The sequence below is a fragment of the Pleuronectes platessa genome, chromosome 6, assembly GCF_947347685.1.
Source record: "Pleuronectes platessa chromosome 6, fPlePla1.1, whole genome shotgun sequence".
Classification (NCBI taxonomy): domain Eukaryota; kingdom Metazoa; phylum Chordata; class Actinopteri; order Pleuronectiformes; family Pleuronectidae; genus Pleuronectes; species Pleuronectes platessa.
The window spans coordinates 21,574,681-21,598,372 of NC_070631.1; the positions used below are offsets into that span (position 1 = coordinate 21,574,681).

Sequence of the window (23,692 nt, forward strand, 5' to 3'; positions counted from 1 at the left end):
CAATAGTATTGAATGACCTACTTTCCTCAGTGCTCTCTGCCTGTGATAGACTAAATCATTACACTTTAGTTATGAAAGCTGGATCACTCAGACTAATCCCTCCCTCAACAAACGAACTACAGGGGAGAGTTCAAATCTTAACAATGTTTTACAGTCCACCCTGTAGCGACATTAAGCCAAGGACGAGTGTGAGTCTGAGTGTGTGCGTGCGATTTTCACAGTTCAACAAAAAAGCCCAGTTGCAGCTCTGGAATTGTTCATTTCGCCTGCTTTATTTTTGTCTTTCTTTATCTTACCATGTTATAAAATGTTTGTCACAAGGGCTATAACAAAATTACCTAGAATAGTGAGGGCACATAAACACCATGTATTTCAATAATAACAATAATAATAGCATCAAGCTAAATACAAAAATAAGCAGTGTGTCATTTAATTAAACAGAGATCTACAGAAATATATCTCTCGAGGATAATTATTTTATAAAGATCAAAGGTTATATATATATATATGTATAAACTGGAAGCGCCAGAAGTACCCGATATATATGAGTGGGTGTTTTTCATTTGATATTGTTTAATGAGATCATAGCAAACACTCAACAGGTAACAGTTCTTAAATATAAACAGAATTACCTGTGGAGTGAGCCAACAAACACTGTCAGACCCGGAGCATCTCTCTCCACATTCAAGAACCTCTCGAGAACTCATCTCTTGTGAGGTCGGCCCTCTCCTACCACCTCTAACACCCTAACACGCCTCTCAGTGCAGTTCTTGCTGCTTCTCCTTCCCGATCTCCTGCACTTTGTCTTTTCGGACGGATTTAGCTCTCAGTGCTACACTCTCGTCCCTCAGCAGCGAGTCGCTCTGGATAAAGTCTCACCATCGTCCTCAGTGATAGATGCAATAGCGTTCAACTGTTTCCCAGTATCGACTCCCTCATACGTCATGTGGGTTTTCTTGGTCACTCGCTCTTTCCGATGCGTGGACCTCTGGTGACATATTGATCACAGGGCTTTTATTTTCAGCACAGGGGAGAGAGAGACACCCCCCCCCCCCCCCACCCTTGGCTATCCCCTATAAGGAACTATTTTCTCAGCAGCTCCGTTACTCTAGTAGATTAGTGCCATTCTTCTCCTCCATGTTGCGCGCCATCATCATTAGCAGTCTCCCGCAAAATAGCTAATTAGCTTTCTCATCTCCGTCTGCCTCTTCCATCCTCGACTCGGCTCTGCTAATCCCAGCCAATTACAAAATAAAGGCTTCCTTGCCGGCTACATAGGTGCGTGTGTTTGTTTGTGTCCGTATGTGTGTGTTAGCAGCTCGCTCACGCCTCTGAATAATGGTCGTTTTCTCAACCAACACCATGAACACATACCCCGGGGTGACACTCGGATGGTTTTTAATGTCAGGCCACTTGTTAGAGGGATGGCACAGAGCCTGTTCTAATCACTCCAGACAGCCAGAGACGGGACAGCCCGACATAGACCCCGTTACGAAGACATGAATTTGTATAAAGGCCTGCCAGAATACAATAGCTACATTATTTAATGGTTCCCGGCTGTGGTGTTAACTCTCCAAATGTCTCCAAAGGTTCTTTGTCAGACTGTGGCGGGCTGTGTAATCAGTCTGGCGTAAGGTTTTTTGATATTTTTTTTTTTTCTTTGAATATCTGTCAAGAAAAAGTCTTAATCCTAAAGGCTACGACAACATAAATCCATCTCTTTCCACAATGCTGACAGGTGCCTCCAAGCTGCACCGACTATCCCTCAATTTTGATTCTGTCAGCACCGAAGGCGCGACCTGAGGATGAATGTAGTCTCTTTGTTTTTTCAGTGGCTGAGAGGAGAGGGGCTTACCTGCCGCAATTCAACGGAGACTCGTACCTGGAGCTAAAGGGGCTGCATCTCTACGGGCACGATCTGCGGTAAGTCCCATGTCCCTGTGTGAAATCCACACCGCCAAGTCCTGTGCAGTTTGTGTTACTGAAGGCTGGATATCGTGTAGGTTTTCATAGAGCTTGTTCTGCGCCCAGGGCAGAGCTTCTTCTTTAAGCCTGAGCTGAATTAACAATGAGGGTTACATAAATAACAGGTTATCTTGGCCCTAGCATAGAGAATATATATATATTGTGTGTCTCTGCATGATGTAGAAAGAGCACCAGCACCAAGCAAACTCTGCTTAGGCTCAGGTATTTGTTTGACTCTTACTGTGTGTGTACTGACTCGTCTCTTTCGGTGGCTGTAGTCAAAAGGTCAGCATGACAGTGGTTCTCATGGCCAACGACTCCAACGGTGTGATCTTCTACAACGGCCAAAAGACGGACGGCAAAGGAGACTTCATCTCTCTGTCCCTCAACAACGGGATCCTGGAGTTCCGCTACGACCTGGGCAAGGGACCGGCCACCATCAGGTTAGTATGTGCAAAAGTGTTTCGGTTGGACAACTAGGGAAAATTGAAGTGATTCTGCATTCTTCAATGTATTTTGAGCTGAAAACCAACAAGTATGACTGCTATTTCATTAAATACATTAATGCTGGTTTTAATATCACATTTATTTCCAAATTTATACATTTATAAGTTGAACTTGGCTCATTGCGGCTCCCAGTGTTTCAAACTGTCCTTTCAGGGCCAATGCTCACGTACAGTCAGCCGTCTGAGATGTCTTTACGTCACGACATTTATATATATATATTGGAAAATGTTAAGACCCTCTTATCAAAGCTGGAGCAGACCCTCCTGACTAAGAATCTTTGGAAAGCTGCGTTCATTTTCAAATCTATCCTGAAATGAAACCCCTAAACCACCACATCGTTTACTGTTCAGAGACGTCCCTCATCCACTCCTGCTCCCCGACTGACTCATAGACACACACGCACACACATACATACACACTATTACCATGAATTGCTAGCTGAGACAGCAGCCTGCACCGGCGATTCAAACGGCTCGGGACAACCGTGGTCTTGGCTGTCAGGAAACTCTGGAGGCGAGAACCCTCTACTTCAAACGCCATTTCTGCAGAAAAGTGCGTGCTGCTACTGGAGTCATCACTCATAGCTAGATGAAGGCGTGTCTTAGCTCAGACTTCACCTAAAACTGGGCTGAAATAACCCTTTGATACAAAGTAAAACATTCTTAGTCAAAGTTGAATCCTCCATCCAGCAGACCACACTGTTTTAACCAATTGATATCTGACTCGCGTGAATGTCTCCGATGTGTATTTGTGTGGTTTAGGAGTAAAGAACCAATCCAGCTGAACGTGTGGAATACCATCAACCTGGAGCGCTCCAACCGCAAAGGAGAGATCATGGTGAACAAGAAGGACCCTGTCCGAGGGGAGGCACCGGTAAGTAACAGCAAGCTAACAACTGCCTGCGAATGGTCATGCCCCCCCCCCCCCCCCCCCCACCCCTGGCTTCAGCGCTCCTCTTTGCTACTTGAGGCACATTTGACTCCTAAAACTTCTGCCCCCTTTGTTATTGAACGCTTCACACCTGAAAATATACGCCACTATCTCCCAGCATCCGTCAGGGTGAGAGGGAGAGCTCCAGATATAGACGGCCAGTTTGACAACCTGTCTTCATTCTGGAAGCCCTATGATTCCACTAAAAGAAAAAAACGAAGAAAAGAAACTCTCAGCCTTTCATCCTGCTGCTGACATGCTGGAGATAAAACTTGGTGTTGCATACAGAAAGCCACAGAAATGGTGAACAGTCCATTTTATAAACACAGCCTTTGAGGTGGCGTTGAGGGAAGAGGCAGAGGCAGATACAGGAGATAACAGCAGAAGCAGGAATATCGTAATGAAACTCTTCAGCTCCTCGTCTAGACCAATGACAGCAGGTACATGCGTCCAAATGAAGGCGATCTAATCGTTTGATAAGCCTGTAAGTCATCCAATTATACTAAACTGTGTAATTTGTGATGACGAACATGCACCCTGTCAACTCCATCCTCGTCCTGTGAGGCGCAATGCTCCTCTCTTCTTTCTTTTTTTTCTCCTATCGCCGCTGTCCTTCCCCCACTGCCTCCCGTCGTCTGTATGGTAATTGTGTTTTACTCCAGCAACACAGGCAGACAATCTTATTAAAAGGGAAGAGCAAGGCGAAGGCAAGGATGAGGGGATTGTGGGGGGGGGGGGGGGCGCAAGGGATGAGCTTAGACTAGTTATGGAGCTCAATGCAGCGACCCCATCAAGTGTGGCTCTCTCCCAGTCCTGCTTTAAGAACTGGAAGGACCTTACTGTGCGCATTGCTCAGAGAAGCCTATAGAATATCAAAGGTGGTCACACACACACACACACACACACACACACACAAGCACGCATGTGTATGAATACATATTGCATGCCGGGATATTGTCGTCATGTCAAAGATGGGTAATACACCTGTCAGATTCATATAGCTACGGATAGAAGATGTGAAAGTCTTCCTCTCTAAATGGCAGCAGTCTGTAAATGAGCTTGGGTTAAGTGGCTTCATTCGCTGCCTCTCATCCGTGAAGTTCTCTTTTTCTTTTTCATCTTTTCTTAATGACACCATCTGCTTCATGCATGGCCTCCTTAGACTCGCTGTCTTATTCGAGTATGCTCTCTTTAGTGTAAACACACACTCGCACTAGCTCTGTGGTCGCATGTGCATGTGAACGGTGTCATATACAAAGGTGCATGTGCAGGAGAAAGTGGGTTTGTTGTGATCTAATTACATGTACTTACCTCACTTGTCTGTGCTACTGCTGCGACTGTGTTTAATGCTTCCACAGGTGCGACCGCTGTGTGTGTGTGAGTTTGTGTACTGTACGAAAACTTGGCTGTGTGTGTGTGTGTGTGTGTGTGTGTGTGTGTGTGTGTGTGTGTGTGTGTGTGTGTGTGTGTGTGTGTGTGTGTGTGTGTGTGTGTGTGTGTGTGTGTGTGTGTGTGTGTGTGTGTGTGTGTGTGTGTTTTGCACTTGCCTACTGTCGCTCGGCATGCCTTTCTCTGCACAGACACACACTAGTCTTCCCCTATTAACTCTCTTCCTCCCTATTTTTTGTCCTTCTCTATGATGTGCTGTCTGGAAAATAAGAAATCACGCAAGGTAATGAGACAAGTCCCAGTCACACCTTCGCCCATGTTTCATTTGAGTCGCTCACCATGTCCTCTCACCCTCATCTCATACACAACAGCACAGAACTGAAGAAAAAAAAGGTGCTTCTGCAGAGCGACGGGCAGTTTTAAAGGTGCCAGCTCTGTTGGAAAAACTTTCCCATTTCATAAGCCCCCACACACACACACAGACACACACTCACAGAGCACTGAAGTAGAGATGCTCTTAAGGAACACGGTTTGGCTTTCACCTCGGTCCATCTGCTGTGGGGGTGGAGGGGGGCGGGAAGGTGGGAGGCAAGAAGGCAGTCATCTTTGTGACGGCCATTGTTTTTAGCCACAAAGGAACGTCTTCATTAGGCTGGTGTGGGCAGAGATATCACGCCAGTGCTGCGTGGCCGTCCAAAAGTGAGAGCGAAGACGTGAGCGAGCGGAGGGGGGGGGTGGGGGGTGTTACACTGTAGGAGACGGTGAGGTGCCAAGCCAAGCCGGGCTGTTCTTTTGTCATCTGCTCTCACTTCTTTCACAATCAGGAGCGACTCACGGAGTCGCTCCCTCGTTCACCCACTCGCTCGGCCACAACGCAAACAACACTCACCGAGCGTCACCGAGTCTAGAGTCCCACTCATGGAACCAGCTGTCTTCTTTCACCACATGCTGATTATCACCTGCGTGAGCCGAGTCTGAACACCGTGCATCCCCTCATCGCATGAAATCTTACGTTAGAGTCATGGAGAAGTGACTGAACAAGACAAAAACCATCGTCAGCCGCATCAGTAAGCGGTTATGAGTGTGTTTACTTCATAGTTTCAAACATCTCCATTTCTTCACGTCCAGACTAAAATGCAGCCCCGGAGTTTTAAAACTAAAATCCTTCCAAACTTCCCATTTTAGCGGCTCTAAAACTCCGGGGTAGTTTGATTGCAAGACGGAACCGTGTCCGAGTTGATGCAAAACTTTAGTAGTGTGGATGTATCAGTAACAGAGACTGAGGTGGCCCACTCCTTCCTGCAGTCGGTCTCAACTTTTAGGGTAAACCTAGAGGCGACAGCCGCAGCTGGGTCCAGCAGCTTTGGCCAAGGTCCCCATCCCGTCTCAGCTGGAAGTGGTTCAAGGTGCAGTGACACGGCCTCGGGCTGCAGCCAAGCACCGCTGCCTCCTGCACTCCAAATCCCATCCTAAATAAAAGCCCAGCCGCTGCCAGCTTGCCCGCACAAAGCCTGTTTATTTGGCCCCTTCCATCATTTTTCCAGCAATTAACTCCACTTTACCCCTGTGGCAATTACTGCCCTACATAAAATAAAGATCATTAATTCCTTCCTTGCCTCGGCTCCTCTGTGCAAAAAGAAGGAAGCGGCACCTTGCTGATGCAAAGCAATCTTCCCAAAGGTTCGGTGGAAAGAATCGAATTTCATAGCCGTCTGTTGCGCAAATGAATTGCAATTAATGTGTCTCCACACTCAGCTGTTGGAAAGGTCGGTGCTTATAATTCTCCATTCATTAGAAATTTCTGTAAAGAAGCCTCCATATCTCCAGTCCGCCCGGCTCCTGATTTCCCTTTGTACTCTCTTTTTTATGTTTCACAGATAAAGTAAAATTGACCGCTCTGTCTGAGAGACATTGAATCAATTATGTTTTAATGGATCAAGTGTATTGACACGGAATGAAGGCAAGGAAGTGCAGTTAAAGCGTCTGCCAGCCACAATATGAATACATCTCTTTTTATCGTGGCAATCCATATGATTGTGACATGTCTGCAAATGTAGCATATTAATCTCACTTTATTACCTCAACCACAAGTATACAACTTATTCCAGGCTCTCTGGACACAAACAGATAACGAACTAAAGTATAAAGCAGGAGGTGTTGAAAAGAAAACCCCTGAATGAAAGTGAGGGTTCAGTATGGAAAAGGTCAACCTGGGCGTTTTGAAATATGCACAGTACGTGGTAGCTGTAGTTTACTCGTGTAAAAACCCTTTTGTGTCCTGTCTCATCAGAATCTGCACGTAGATCTTAACCTGAAAGAGTCGCTCTTCGTCGGGGGAGCTCCTGATTACAGCCGCCTGGCACGAGTCGCCGCTCTCACGGATGGTTTCAAGGGAACAATCCAAAAGGTAAATGTTTACACGCCTCTGTTTCTTGTTGGAGCACTGTGTTCTGCTTATGCATTCGGCTGGTGTAAACACACTGTGTTACTTTAATGACTCCGGGCCCCTGTGTCCCTCAGACATACAGTAGCAGAGTCAGACGATGACTTATTAGCTGCCCAGCTGTCACACAACAGTCCCCCACATTAGTTATTCTCCACTAGAAGCTCGCACAGTGACGGGCAGTAGCTCTGCTCATTTGGATTAGCATGCACTAATAATAGAATGCACTTTTTTGAAGTCGCTACATTTTGCCCTTCTCAGATCTTTGCCTGACAGCCCTGCAGTTTGTTTTTTTTCTCTCTCCACTTTCCAGTAAAAAACCTCATCTGGGAATGCCAAAAATAACTCAGTAGAACAAAGGCAGGATGTTTCTGTTTTCGCAAAACTTGTCATTAGTTCTTTTCTGCAAACTTTCCCTCGACAGTTTCGTGCAAATCAAAAAACTAAATGTGGCGTTTGTCTTCCTTGGCTTGCAGGGAATAGTTAATTAAAGGAGGATGATATGTGTTCTAGGTTTGATGTACGGTTTAACATGTGTCTCCTATCAACGCCATATTTCTCGTATGTTGACAGCGTGACATTCATGTTCAGAGGAAAAGCTTCTTATCTGCAGTATCACTCTGCTTATTACACTGTACTGGAATAGCAAAAACACAAGGCTGCATAACGCTTAACAGCCCAGAGTGGAAACAAATGTTAATCAAGTGTTTTTAAAGCGAGAGAAAATGTCAATCAGATCAATAACAATAACTAAGAAACCAACGAAATGTAGGTAAGAGATGAAGAAGTAGGGAATCATGAAGGTGACCCTTTTAAAGAAAGGTTAAAACAAACAATGAATAATTCATGTGTTACATTAACACATGTTTAGACACATTTGTCGAACAGCTACAATTGTTAAGTGAAAATCAAGTCTGTATTTATTATAGATCAAACGTATTGTAGGAATTCAAGGTCGTGAAAAGATATTGTTTTTTTCTTCTTACACCTACATAAACACATTTTTCTGCCTAAGTGAAAACAGTATCACTTGACAGGTTTCTTGTTTTTTTTCCTCGCTTTAGTTTGAAGTGTGCAAGGCACGGCTGGGGAAAAGAAGCTAATGCTGCATCTTTCTGTGCACAAGTCAGGATTCAGCAACATTTGAATTAAAATGATCAAACCCTCACCTCCTGGTAAAACCAGTTATCCAAACCCCATGCCTCACTGCAGAATTTCTGTTGTGTACATGCAAGCTCTCCTAGCCCAAGCTGAAATTACACCTCATGACATCACAGCGGTTCTTCTCTCAGGCGTGGTCAGACTGTTTACACGGGCTGCGTAGTAATAAACTGAAATGAGTGACCTGACTTCAGGGTATGTGGCCTCTTTTAACCCCCGTGTCTTCTGCTCCCAGATCATTCTGATGGGCACACCCATCCTCCGAGAGGAGAACGCCCAGCGCTCCAGCAACGTGGCCATGTTCCAGCACCACCCGTGTTCTCAGGATCCCTGCCACAACGGCGGGCAGTGCACCCCCCAGCTGGACACGTATGAGTGCGTCTGTCTGAACGGTTTCTCGGGGGGACACTGTCAGAACAGTAAGTTTTACTGCCGTCTCAGCTGTCTGTCCTCACACATTTGTCTTCCCTCTACTAGAAGTCAATGAGCTGGCTAAGATCCTGAAGTTTAAACCCATTTCTCAGCCCAGATATATATGATCGGTCAATGCTTGCTGGCTGGAGATCACCTTCTATTGGCTGCGTATTTGCAATCAGTCATCTTAACTGTGCACACTATTTCCTCATTCCACATTTTGGGGTTTTACTCCAAACGGATACCTGGCAGCTTTCTGGCTGCTGTCAAAGCGTGGCATGAGTGGGATTGAAATCACTGGTGCTTTTTTGGAATACAGTCTGTTCTTGGCTTGCATCAGTGGATGCTGAGCTACTAGTTAGATTTTTATATCTGCCCACAATGCCTTTTTTATCGTTTATTATTATTATTATTTGCCTAGGAGAGTTAAGAATGTCGGCATTACACATGTTCAGTCTCTCTTATGTCGGGGGGGTTATTACGCAGTGGTTTCAGATGAAGGCCGTAGTTATAAAGATGATGAAACATGTCACTTGAATATTCATGAAATGCTCTTTTCAAGAGTTGCACGTCCCTTTCATCATCATCCTAATGTCACTCTGCCCGACACATGCTCGCTCCGGCCTGATCCGTCTTACCGTCCCTGCCTTCACCATTAACCTTGTGCGTGGGGCCGGCCGTCCCTTTCACGTTAATTAAAACTGCAAACGTGCCCGCTGTCCCCCCCCCCCCCCCCCCCCCCCCCCCCTGCGCCCTTTTTGCTCACACTCCATTGCCCTTAGCTATGATAGCCGAGCCCTCTGTCTTATCGATTGCGATGATCTCATCCTCTTTCCCCCCTCACCCCGCCCCCACAGCCATCTACGAGAAGTCTGCCGGGGAGACCGAGGCCGTGGCCTTTGACGGGCGGACGTTCATCGAGTACCACAACGCCGTTACAAAGAGGTAAGAGAGAGGACAAGGGGAACATCCTCGTCTATTCGGGCTTCATCTAACAAATCTCCACTAGAATTGCTATTAGCCAAATAACCCCTTTGTCTATCCGTCCCCTCCCAGGGTACGCTGTGATGACATTGCACTGATGATATCATCAGTGCAATGTCTTCAGGGTGAACTAGGCACTTGGCTAATAGCTCATCCCTCGTGTCTGTGTCAGTCCTGCTCTTTTGACAGGCTCTCTCTAATTAGCAAGACGGTTAACACTCGGTGTTGCCCTGGGCGCGCTTAGTTCACTCTTTGGTCGACTGCTTAGCTCACACTGGACAATGAGGGCACATGCACGATTTAACCTTGTTACCGTAATTTGAATGTGTTAATCCCTGTTCTCCATAAAACTGGCGTTCCGGAGACGTAATGCACCACGTTAAGCTGATGACGTCAGTGTGAGATCTTTTTCTAGAATGTGTGTCCAAAGAAAAATAAGAAGGAATCCTGTCCCTTCAGGCAGCTGATGAGACATTTTTACTCTTCCATCCATCTCTGAGGTTGTCAAGAGTGTGCCTTCAGGTTGGCATCGACAAAAAATGTTAACGCGATGAACCTGAAAAAGAGACCAAGCATGTGGCTCTGTATCTGAGTCTCACAGCTCCTCACACAAACACAGAAAGTGTGAAAACTGGGCCATGGCCTGCACATCACTATCACACTCTCATGAGCCATTTTCAGACATGAACCGGAGAAAGGCTATTATGGAGTCTGCAGAAAGTTCGGAGGAGCCCCTCACTCTGACATATGCATTCACACGCAGCCCCCCGGAGAACGTCCTACAGTTCTCTGGAGTTCAATGCATATCTGACAGCCGCGGAGGAGACGCAGACAAATCACACTCACTCGCTGGAGAACTTTTGTATACATGTGTGTGTCTTTCTGTGTGTCTTTGCTGTTGTTATCAGTGTTTCCAGTTTCCTGTCCTGTCCCTTAAGTCTGAACCCCCCCTTGTTGTTTGTCCACATGTCTTGTCTCATGTAAATGTCCTTCACTGTCTTTCCTTCTCACTCAAGCCAACTGACCAATGAGATCCCAGAGTAAGTAGAATTTCCGAGTGGGCATTTGCCCACCATCAAATCAAGCCCAACTAACCTCAACAAAGAAGCCATGTTTGATAGTTAACCCAATTCAAGAGATTTAAGTACATTCAGTTTCCTGTCATAATTTCCACATGAAAAAAAAATCATCTTTATCATTAAAGTCGTATTGTACATTCAAGCTCCATGACCATAATTTAATTTGACAGATTTCATTATTTCCAGTGCCATTAGATCCTCTCTTTTTTCTCCCCAGTGCAAAGAGAAGCATGAATGAGTGCATGATCTGCATTGTGCTCAGCCCCCAGAGGAAAATGAATTGCTGTGCTAAGAATGTGCAATATTTTATGCATGGCTGTAAGTCCTTAATAAACAAAATGAAATGCCATGCACTTTACACTGAATGGCATAATCTGTTATGTGGAAATGAATGAGACCCCTTGAAAACTGCAGACTGAGGATATACTAAATACCCTTCAACCTAGTTTCTGGTGCCTGAGGAGGTTCTGCTCGGGAAAGCCCGAGGTCATGACTGAGTGTTTAAGGGTTTTTCTTCACGCTCATTAGCTGAGTAAGTCACCTAAAAAAAAAAGAAGCCACAGCAATGAAAAGGAGTTCAACTAAAATTAAGCCGACTGGACTCAAGCCAGAGCTGCAGTCCATACCAGGCCTTCCATTATTTCCCTTTTGCCAGATCTCTCACTGTAATTGTGAGTAATTGCAGAGTGGGTCACACAGGGAGGCAGCGACATGTTAATCACAGATTTGCCTCCCTTTGTAGATTAGACCTCCAGTTGAGACATCTCTGCAGTGTGCAGCCATGGGCATCAATCTCACTTAGCAGGAGGGGACAGTGGTCCTCGGGGCCAGACTCTCAAAAGTTAAACGGATTTCACATTTACCAAAACTGAGCGTGAATCTTAGCAAAGCAGAACACGGTTTGATTTTGTTCAGGAAATTAGTACGTTTCTGTTGAGAACATTAAGAGCTGGCTGAGGCCAGAATGTCAAATGCTCACCTGGGGTTAATGTTTGTGTTACTATTTAGAGCACCTTTTGGTTCGCTCCTCCTTCACCTCTCTCTCCTCTCTCTGGAAGCTCAGGTCGATTTGTTCAAGCCCCATTATTTCTGTGACAAATCATATCTGGCCATGACACTCCGCTGATATGGTGCTTGACCCCATTTTCTGAAAATGTACCAATTTTTTCTCATTCACCACTTTCATCTCGAGACAGAAGGTAATTGCTGCTGCACTTTGGCGTGCAGCGTCATAAATACAAAGGAGGTCTTCAATAATTGGACGCTGACTTAAAGTTGACACTAACCATGAATGTACTAAATCTTGATGCTTTCTTTAAAAAAAAAAAACTGCTTGACCCAGAGGGCATTCTGTTGCATTAAATCATCCATCATGATCCAAGCTGTACCCTTGGGAACCTCCTTTTATGGTGGTGGTGTGATCGGGGCTAAGCGACACACTTCCTTTGATCACACAAAAAGTTGATATCCACTGTTGACACGGTAGATATTGCAGTACAGGAGATAAGTTCAGCTTTTTTGCAGCTCCACGTCTAAACTAGACCTTTGTGAGTCACCCAGTGAACTCACAAAACCCTCCTCCCCTCCCTCCTTCTTTCCCTCTGGCCTCCTGCGCTTACTCTGCATGCCGTTGACTCTCTCCCCCTGCTCCCTTAAGTCCCGAGTCCCTGGAGAACCCGTCTGAGCAGAGGTGAGTCTCTTGAAGCTTTCAGACGTTGGTGCCGTCCGCTCGCCTCCCGCCTCCCCATCCTTCCCTCCTCTCCAGGCAACCCCTCTCCGACCTCTCCCTGGGCTAAATCCTCCTCCGCAGAGACAACATTGTTTCCATTATTGAGATAGAGTTACTAATACCAATCACAAAGAGCCGCTGCTGCATATGCTTCAATTAATTCAGAAGTTCTGAGCTCTGATAACAGCTCAAAACCACTCGGAGCTGCATGATGGCTTTTAATTATTATTGTTTTAACCACTACTGCCACCTAGAGGTAAAAAGGAGCACTGCTACCTGGAGGCCTGCTGAGAATTTGAATACATTGTATGCAGATAAAATCCCTCTGTTGACAAAGAGGAACAGCAACACGCTGAAAATCTAAGAAGCCAGTGGTGAATGTAAGATTTGCAACGCTGTGCTGCTTTACTCATGATGCATTCAGAGTTTTCAATAACCTTGACCTTATCACTGACGCGCTGCTCACGTGGTGATTCATGGGGCCTTGGAGGCTCTTTGAGGTTTTGCCAGGAGAGGATTCACCGATCTGTATTTGTGGAGTTCTTTCTCACTGGAGAAAAAACTAATGTGACGCTTGTTAGGTCATTCCTTTTTACATTTTTTTCGGTTTTCTTGTTTACCTTTGCTGATTCAGTTGATATCAAGGAAGTAGAAACAGGTTTTTTTAAATCAAATTTCAATCAGAATTTATCTTGTGAGGCGAACCAGGATTTTTGTTGGTCTGAGCTGTAAAAGGTTAAATATCTTTCCATTGCTTCTGTTTTATTCCCGCCCACTATTGATTATAAATAAGCACAGAAAATTATAGTTTAAGAAGAAGGTCCAAGACTCAATTTCCCCTTATCCCCTCCCATTTCCTGTCCTGTTTGTACTCCCATGAGCCTCTCTGTTTGCTACACTTGTCGTGTTGTCTGTCTTGTCTAATCTTTATCTACGGCTCCATGCTGCTGTTGATCTTTTTTCTTTTGAATCTATGTGTCATCGACACGTTGTCGTGCGTGTTCTCACCTTGTTTATGTCTTTGTGTTTGAATGCACTTTGAAGAATGTGGAGGTAGCTCCATCTGGCAGATGTGCAGACAGTTGCACAGATGCGGATTGATGACGCACAATCACAAACGCACACAAATTAAAGGTGGGATTCCCTGAGCTCCACTGTATCTCTGCTGGACTCACGGGGATCAGAGGGACTGTTAGTCTGACGTAAGCTTGTTTGTATGCAGGGATGGATGTGCGATGGTGTAGAGTCAGGTCACATCACGGCGTGTATTCGACTCGCATATCAGTGACGTACAGTGCCTCTTAAGGATAGATGGATCACACACACACACTCATACACACTCACAGACACACTCATGAAGCAACCAGAGAAGCACTGAGCGGCACTGCAGCTCAGGCTCAATAGGATGTAGGAAAGCTAATACCAAAACAGCCCCCTGCCTCTCTTAAACTCCGTCTGCCTCCTGATTCTCCTGAAGAATCACTGCAGCTCTGTTATTTTGGGGCTTCCGAGCTCCAGCCACAAAGCTTTCTCGGCTAAATGTGTGAGCAAACCGAACCATATGTAATGCTTGAGTCATTTGTAATGTAACCCACGAGACAAAGGCAGAAGTACCTCGCTCCACATGCGCAGCGACAAATGACCCAAGCAGCGACTGAGCTGTGTCAGCGACAACAAATATTGGAATAGCTTCTGATGAATTCTCAACCACAAGCTAACTAATGTGTTTCCTGCTCTCTCCAGTGAGAAAGCTCTGCTGGTGAACAAATTTGAGCTGAGCATCCGGACGGAGGCGACCCAGGGCCTGGTGCTGTGGAGCGGCAAGGGCGTGGAGCGGTCCGACTACATCGCCCTGGCCATCGTGGACGGCCACGTCCAGATGATATACGACCTGGGCTCCAAGCCTGTGGTGCTGCGCTCCTCCGTGCGCGTCGACACCAACCGCTGGATACGCATCAAGGCCAGCAGGTAAGATGGGATATTGCAGGTAGCGTTGACTCATGAGTGAAAGCTTTTAAAGTTAGGCCAGGATTAGTCTTCCTCCATACTGTATCCTGTGTGTTGATGCAAACTGTGTGATCCATTGCATAAATCCTCTGCTGCACAGTGATCCCTTGCAGTGAGATGACTCTGATTAGTTTCAGATTAAGGTTATTTTCACGCCTGGTCATGCATGAGTGTAACATATTGCACATCAAATTGCTTAGGCACATTAATGAATGTTCAAACAGGAAGAACGTGTGGCAGCATCCCAACATATTTTGGTATATTATAGGATATGAATGAAAAAAATAATTAAAATTGAATAGCAGTATCTGCATTAACACATGTAGTCCTGAATTAGCCCTGAATAACATATAATTCAAAATGTCTGTAATAGTCATAAATGCAAATGCACATTTTGCATGATTTCCTTTTAAATTATAGTTATGTAAAATATATATTTAGCACAGAACAAAAGGATAAGTTAATATAAGTCATACTTCTTACAAAGGGGATTATTGTTTCACAGCGGTGGAGAAAAGAGAGCACTGAACATAACAACTGAGTCAACAAGGTTCTTGAAATCTCTATTTTAAAAGTTCGCAATGCGGCTCCAAAAGAAACTCAATAAGAGAGGACTTGAAGAAGGTTGGAGGGAATTGTGGGGAGAGACTCCACAGTAAAACATGGTGGAGGGTCCACACTGCTGTGGAGCCTGGCATGATGAAATCAGAAGATTACCAAGGCATTTAAGTGCAGAATGTGTCTGTTTTTTATTTTCTGAAAAGCAAAATTTGAGTTGAAGGTCCAGTGTTCAGGAGAAAATTCTCAAAATAGAAAAGTGGCCAGCAATGAGTCCTGAACTAAATCCTATCGAAACCCTTCAGAGAGAGCAAATCTTCTGTTGTTGTGAAAAGGACTGCAAACTTGAAAAAGCTTGAAAGCAAACTAATGGAGGAATGAGAGAAACTACCAGCAGGAAGGGGAAAGATGCCTCTGGATGGCAGCACTCAGAGAAACACTTAGAGGCTGCCATTGTTGCCAATCGTCTCTGCAACCAAATATCACTGAAGGCTGCCAATGTTGTTTTTTTCCCTCTCTTTTTCAGTAAACTTGTATCTAGTCTAGTTATACAGGGAAAAAAATTAAGTTTGAAAAAAGTTCTTTCAAATTAGTAACTTTTTAAAGTTGGTACAACAATATTTTCTTATCTGTGTCGAAAATTGGTCCTTTTGTATTTATTTTTTAAGATATTCTGACAAAGGGGAAATAAAATGAGACGATAGGTTAAAATATTAAAGTGTGTAGTGAAGTATTCCTTTGCTGTCCTCAAAGTTGTTGTATGGTACTTTTAATAATCACAGTTATATGCAGCATATATGCCTTGGGCAACTAGAATTGAACAACAATCAGACTAGAATTTGTATTCACGAGATCCACATTCTCATTTGTTATGTCAGCGCCCTGATTTATTTTCATTAGGATCCATGAATTATTCTTTGAGAAATCAACGAAAATGTGTTGAAGAACCCCCTATCTCACATACGTGGAAAAAATATGTAATGATTCCATATGTAAGGGTTTCTTTCATGTCTGCAGTGTAAATACAAACCCATGAAGTAGACATACGATCAAAGGCCTAGCACGAAAGGAAGCACTACTTTTTAAAACACAGAGATGTCACACTAATGGATTCCTTCATTAGAAGCAACTGAGCAGCCTCATCTTTGAAAATGACCCACTTAATACCTTTTCGTGTGATCCCGGCCTTATCGCTGCTTAACTTTTGCTTTCAACGTGGCTGAGAATGAAAGTGTTGGAGATAATTAGATTGGTTTCATCATTGAAGGCAGGAATAATCAATCCTTGAAAAGCTGCTGCATCCATTTCAAAGAGGGATTTGGCCAAACCTCAGCCCAGGCAGGCTTATGCAGGGAGACCACATGAGTTGCTGGAAGATGACATAATTTGGATGTTGATGATGGCGTAAATCTCGGCATGTGGCACAGAGCTCGCACAGTCACGGAGCTATCTGTGTTTGCCGCTCGCTTTTAATGACGCTCTCTCGGCTGGATTCCCACTTCAGTGGGCTCAAATTAGCCCCGCCGTCCCACTTCTTAAGTGTTTGCTAATGCATAACGCAGAGCCGCCCTAAAATGAGCGGCGCTGCACCGGCGTCTCTTAACTGGTAGACAGGCACATTTAAAATGCTGCTTGGCAAAGGGAGTTTGGTAAGTGCTTGGTGTGCTGGCAGTGCAGCAATGGAGTCTCCATGCTTCAGATTCAATGAAACTGCAATTTGCTGCTATTCAGTGTGATGCACGTGCGTCCGACCAACTTCCAACTACATCTGTCTGGTTTTCTTTCTCCTCCTCAGAGCACTTAGAGACGGATCTCTGCAGGTCGGCAACGAGGCAGCAATAACCGGGTCGTCGCCTTTGGCATCAACACAGCTGGACACAGACGGAGCCCTGTGGCTGGGTAGGTGCCTGCATGCAGAAAAGAGATGAAAAAAGAAAACTGTCATTCAAACTTGAGAAGGTGTCTACAAATGCCATACATCAAGACGAGGCAATACTTGTAATTCTGTCGTCCTCTTTCATCCGAGCCACTGGCAGGAGGCTGCCAAAAAATGAGCAATGAACTCATTGGCATTGCAGAGGATAAGCAAAAGTCTGTGGCAGGGGGAAAGAGAAGAAGATTGTCCGGGCCTATTCAGGTGTTGAGTTGAGAAATGAAAGGCTATCTGACTGACTCTAAAGTTGCTCCCTTGAATTGAAAATGACCAAATCCAGCCAGTTATCTACCTCCAGTTCAATTTGGGTCCCAACCTGGCTTAAAGAAATGGTTTGTGAAAGTACACACATGGCACGGCAGGAACGAACACTCCGCACAAATAGCAGTGCGGACGAGCCGGTGAAATAAAGTCAGGACTGTTCTTTAAAATGCAAAGCGCGCAGCGAGGAAGAGGAGAAGCCGCCGGAGTGACATTTAAGGGACACACGCCGAGACGTCAGAGGTGCACTCGTGCAGTCAGGAATACGTATACAAACACGCACACACGCATATGTACACACAGGGAGGCAGTGCAGGGGAACAGGTGCTGAGCGAGCCCTGCAGCAAGAATACATAATCCTCACACAGCCCTCCCATCGAGAGCTCTCCTCCTTTTTAAATCCCCTTTTCGCTGTTCATCATTAATTCATCTGTAACTCGCATGAAATTAGCCCTGTCCATCCCTGATCCGATTTAAAGGGGGATGTAGGGAGCTCGACGGGGATATGAACTCTCTCATCCCAACAGAGGGAAAAGGGAAAAACACAGAAGAGATGGAGACGTGTTTGGGAAGAGGAGTTAGACTTACACAAAAGGGATGAAGATGCAGGAGGATTCTGGCAGAGCAGAGAGGGGGAGGGAGGGAGTGAAAGAGCGGCAGCAGATAAAACATCAAACCTCAGGATCGGCCTCTTCCCCACGAGAACAGATGGAATTCGGAATAAAGACGTTTAATGCTGATTTATTGAGAAAGACACTAATGACTACTTTGGGTGTGCCGGCTCCAAAGAGAAGCTCAAGTCACCATCACGGAGGAGAACGAGGCAGCCACACACCCTGCAATTAGGTCATCACGCCTCCTAAAAAGAACTTTATGAGATTGAGTTAAGAAAAGAAAAACAGTAAAAGAGGCAAGTGACCGAAACTTTTGCTTTGAAGTAGAAATCCATGGTCTTTTCATAAGAAGAAATTTCCTTTTATGTTATTGTTTCTGTGACTAAAAGATAACAACACAATTGAGTCATCTTACATCCAGTTCACAGATACACTGAGCAGTTGGTTCATTTGACATTTTCTCAATGAACTCCTGTGCCATGGCCTTGAAGTTCTTACCTCCATCGCACCCAGAATATTAGTCTAAGATGGAGGAAAAATAACATTTTGTTTTCAAACGCCCACAGCATTTAATCATTTGTTTAAAAAAAAAATTTAAGAAAAAAAAAATTCTTTGTTTAGTTTTAAGGTGATTGAACTTTGAATAATAAAGTAATAATATTACAAGGATATGGTCGTTATGATACGAGAAATAAAGTAGTAACGTTAAGTGATGAAAATTAATAATAGTACAAGGATAAATTCTTCATGTTACGAGATATAAAGTTGTAATGTTATGGGGTAAAAACTCATAATAAAGAATAAAGCCATCATTCTTTTAGAAAAAAGTCACAATATTATGAGAAGGAAGTGGTAATTTTAGGCCACAGTATGTGTCGGTTTAGAGGGGAAAGATCAGTCCTCCGCCTGTGTTTAAATGAGATTCATGCAGCTTATCGTATTAAGGTATTAGGTATTAGCTTCACAAATAATGAAATACTCAATGTTTTGGTTCATCAGCTCCACATCATTATAAGTAGACTGTACAAGAAAAAGTGTCTATTCAGTAGAAAGACCCACAAGAACCTCTTGCTCGTTCTGTTGGTTGCTGGCTATTTCCCAACAAAACTTTTTTCTCATTAAATTAAGACTTGAGTTTCGTAATCTTAAGACCTCATTCATTTCTTTTTTCTTCAATGTAGCCCTAATGCTTGTAAAGTTTGTAGTTGGTAGTGGGCGAGTTAACAAAGTTGGAAGGAAATGATCATCATCTCTCTATTTTGGACGTGTCCAAGATGGCCTCAGTAAAGATGACACGTATCTTTTGTAGGTTCTGTTGGCAGTGGTTAAAAAAACCGTTACTAAATACTGGATTAACAAAGAGTTCCCTAATGCTGGCCACTTCCTCAATATTGTTAAACATGAATTCCTTTTAGAGCAGATTATTTACTCTATAAGGCTCCAAAAAGGAACTGGTAGAAAAAGGGTAGGGAGAAATGGTGTGTTCAATTAATCAATGAAACAAATTATCCATTATAACTATGTATATCAAGTTTATATGGCACATTTGTTTTCCTTTATCCCATGACCTCATATTTGTTTGTTCCTTGTTATTATTACTTTTTTTCATGCCATTTGTTTTCTGTCTGTCCGTACTAGTTGTTCTCAATATGTAAAAAAGTTTACACAGTAAAGTTAGCTGTGTTAGCTGCCAGGGATCCAGCAACAGAGAAAAGCACTGTCCATGTAAAAAGTCCCATCTTTAGGAAGAGCTGCCACATCTCTGAACACGCTGCCTGACGGACAGGTGATGATGTCTTGGGAGTTCAAAGCATGGCAACGAGCACTAAGCACCAAAGATAGAAACAAATTAAAAATAATGAGGATGATACTCATAACTTCATACTCTGTCACCACCTTTCATGTGCAGCACGTTTCCTTGTGCACCTTGTCAAGTTTGAAATGATCAATTCTTTCATGCATCTTAACTCAGGTGTGTGCAGAGGCGTCCTCCCTCTTTGATCACGCTGGTTTGACGTATAAAGTGTCATCCTGTCACGTCCATCATCTACAGTCAGGTGTCATCAAGCAGAAGAAGAAAAAAATCTGAGCGTTTAATGCAATCAGATGAGGACGCGTAACTGCTTTATACCTTTAATAAACATTTCAGGTGCACCCGTTTGATAGGCTCAATTTGTTAGGAAATCTAAAACCTTATTCTGGGGTTTCATTTTTAAAGACTCATTACAAGTGGTTTAAACTTAAGATGAGTTATGGAAGAGCCGACATAATAAAGATGTCTAAAGGGATATCTTGGATTGACCTTTTACATTAAAAACAGCCTGGAGCGTGAAGTTTAGCACAGTGCTGCTATGTAGTAGAAGTAAATCTTACTGCTACGTCAGAGGGGTGGGGGGGAGCTTGTCTCAATTTGTATCAATTATTCTCTGATGCAAGAGAATAATTGTTGTTCAGTGTGAGTTGATCCATCATCCCATTAACCTCTGCTTCTGTCCCCCGTCAGGTGGTCTGGAGGAGCTGGCAGTGGCCCGTCGGTTGCCCAAGGCCTACAGCACCGGCTTTGTTGGCTGCATCAAAGACGTGGTTGTGGATGGCGTGGAGCTCCACCTGGTGGAGGACGCCTTGAACAGCCCCAAAATATTACACTGTTCCGCCGCCAAATAACCCAGCAGGGACAAATATATACCGAGAGAAATGGGGAAAGAAAACCCCTCCCGACACCCGCTCCCTCCATAGCGCTCATGTCTCCTGCTGTAATTATTTTCTATTTTTGTATACTTTTCATTGCTTTTTATAAGGAGAGAAAATTAATATGGTGTTTTAATTTTTTGTTTTATATGTTTTGTTCCGCACCTCTGTTCACAGAACACACTGTTTTTTTTTCTTTATTACCCTGGCTCTTTACTTTTTATTTTTTTCAAAAAGATTTTCAAAAAACAGGCATCTCTGAAAAAAAGAGATTATATTCTTGTCAGTTTTGTTGTTTTAAAACAAACACCAACATTGAAAAAAACAAAAGTCCTGCTCCGTCTCCTCGCTCATTACTGTAACACTGGTGGACCTTGCTGGCGATCGCCGGTTGCTGCCTTGTCTTGGTGCCATATGTATCGTCCATATTCCCCCAAGCATGGCGTACACATCCATGACCACATAGATACACATTCCCCCCCCCCCGGGAGGGTTGGAAGCGGCCAACCACTGTAGATCGGCAGGCGCAGTTCTTCTAATGGTGCAGCCGGCTCATGTCTACCATCATGACTCTGTTTTCAGCCCCCGGTAGCCCACTGTATTTAACTAATGGGACCTTTCAGATATCAGTCAAGCTGCTGCAGTGACAGAGTACACAGTCATAACCACTCGATCAGCCCCCATCTCACAGCGCCCGGAAAATATTTAAAGAAAGAGAAGAAAAGAAAAAAAAAAATCCACTCGATCTGAATTCCATCAGAGGCTTTAGTTTTGAAATATGACTCACTAACACTGCAAACTGCCACGGCAGAGAGAGCGCCGCGTTCCAAGATGACTCGCATATCATTAGTCATAAGTCAAGAGATTAATCATAAACATGAATAAATGTTATAAATATAGAGTATATAAATAATACCTGAGACTGTGAATATGTACGATGGGTTCTCTTTGGAGAATTGTGCTTTTCATGTACTATTGTGCGTTCTGTTTTACAATCAGCAGATGAATTAATGATGACCACTATAAATGCATGCACTTCTGCAGTGTTTGGTTTGAATCTGGATTTCGTTGGTATTCTTTTATCCATTTTGTTCCCAAAAACAATATAATTTGAAAAAATGTCACTGTTTTGTTTTTTTGTTCTGTCTCTTTTGACTTATACAGGTTCCTTTTATTCTCTTATTTCCACTGATGTAATTTCAGAAACTACAGAGCTGAATAATGTTTCGATGCTTGTTCATTCCCTGTGTGTTTTTGTTTGGTTTTTGGTCAAGTTTCTTTTTTTCTTTTCTTGGGATCTGTTACTTGAGCAGGACCTTGAACGGTGCAAATAAGGGGAGGAGTTGTTACCGTATCTGACCTTAAGGAGGTGCTGAGAGCAAAGACTGAAGAAAAGGACAGACAGAGAGGAAGCGAGGAGAGATCTTATCATGGGAGAGCTACCCCTGGGAATGTCCTGTCCAACAACAGTCAACACCAATGCTTCAAAAAAGACTTGATTTCCTTTTTCGTATTTGACCTAGGAACATTCCTGGAGGAGTCTCTTGGCAGTGAGAAAGCGAGCGGAAGAGACTGTGACGTTTGTTGTGACCTTTTAAAGCCATAACAGCCACGGAAGAATGGGAATAAGATACATAATCCTACAGTACTTGCAAATTAACATAGCGACGCATGAGTTTGTATTACCTGTGCGAATTCTGTAATGGTGAACTGATGCAACGTGGAGTCGTCTTTGCTGGACCACAATAATCTGCGTTGACTGACTTAAAGACACTCTCGTTTTGATATGAGAATCTTTGGCAATATTCTAAGACATAATCATGCCTGTTTGTGGTTGAGTATCAAATGGTCTTGTACTGTTTTCGTTTTTTTTTTTTTGTCCTTCCTTGAGTTCTTAATTACATTTCCCTTCTTCAATCATCAAGCAACCTGTTTTTGTACAGCCCTGCGACTTTTAAGTGTAAATTTAGCAAATGTTTGCTCTGTGGAGGTTTATGTTTTTAGTAATATACACTGGAACCATGTCTGACTTGTCTGCTCACCTACACGATGATATACTTAATGTACATGGGGGAGGGTTAGCCCGAGAGCTATAACTGTGTTGTGTTCAATCAAGTGTCCGTGCCAGACCCAGGAAAAATCTCCTCTGGTTTAGACACATTTCAACCTGTCAACCTTAGACTGGTCTCGTTTTCACCACAACTGTTTCAATTTGACCCGTTCAGGTGGAGGAGGGAGTCTTGTATATTTGAATGGACTGGAGAACAACAACAGTCTATGGTTCGGTTGGAAACTATGAATTGCCTTAAAAACCGGTCACCTCGACTCTGAGCAGGTGACAAAGACGTCATCCATATAACTGTTTCCTTACTTTTAGCCAGTGTATTAGCCTCATCCCCATAATGTAAATGAGTAAAGCATAATAATAATAATTATATTAGTAATAATGCTCATACACAACAAAATCCCAGGGGGCCTCTGCAAATGTCCCCTCTAGCTTTTTACAAAAAAAAAAAAATCCTCTATCTACTGTTTTCTGAATCTATTTTCTTTTTCTTATTTATGTCTACATGTGGGTTAGCCTCCATGTCCGGCCTCTGTAAACTACTGTCTGACTGCGCAAACCTTCTCCAAGGGCAGTGCACCGAGTAAGCGTGGCATGACCTGAACATTACTAACTTTATGACCTTTGTCTTGTGTTCATACCACCATGAAATAAAATGTCAACCAAATGGATCCCACTCTTGTCAGCCATCTTGATTTTGTCATTTTCTGGGGTTAGGGGTGGTCTTATTACCCGTATGCCAAGAATGTTCTGTCTCCACCCGTGTCCGGTTGTTTGGATTGATCACCACGAAACTGGGTAGAGGTATGGGGCAGGAATCCATCACATTTTGGTGTTGATCCTTATAAAGGAGCGGATCCAGGATCTTTAACATTACAAGATAGAGAGTTTTTCCACATTTTCATTGATTTCTCAGAGAATAATTCTCCAGCATGTTGAGGGGACAGAGTTTTGTTTGTGCAATC

The 23,692-nt window shown here is 43.8% G+C and overlaps 1 protein-coding gene across 4 annotated transcripts in view; it reads left to right on the forward strand.

Annotated features, from left to right (window-relative positions):
- The window catches only part of agrn (agrin), a 247,112-nt gene extending 223,714 nt beyond the window's left edge, over positions 1-23,398 (forward strand). For all 4 annotated transcript variants that reach the window (XM_053424037.1, XM_053424038.1, XM_053424039.1 and 1 more), the window contains 9 exons: positions 1,833-1,923; positions 2,244-2,408; positions 3,234-3,345; positions 7,082-7,198; positions 8,631-8,814; positions 9,667-9,754; positions 14,345-14,569; positions 16,962-17,065; positions 20,478-23,398. In XM_053424037.1, coding sequence (XP_053280012.1) covers positions 1,833-1,923; positions 2,244-2,408; positions 3,234-3,345; positions 7,082-7,198; positions 8,631-8,814; positions 9,667-9,754; positions 14,345-14,569; positions 16,962-17,065; positions 20,478-20,638 — 1,247 coding nt within the window. In that variant the 3' untranslated portion in view covers positions 20,639-23,398. The remainder of the gene's footprint in view (positions 1-1,832; positions 1,924-2,243; positions 2,409-3,233; positions 3,346-7,081; positions 7,199-8,630; positions 8,815-9,666; positions 9,755-14,344; positions 14,570-16,961; positions 17,066-20,477) is intronic.
- Positions 23,399-23,692: the final 294 nt, after the last annotated feature.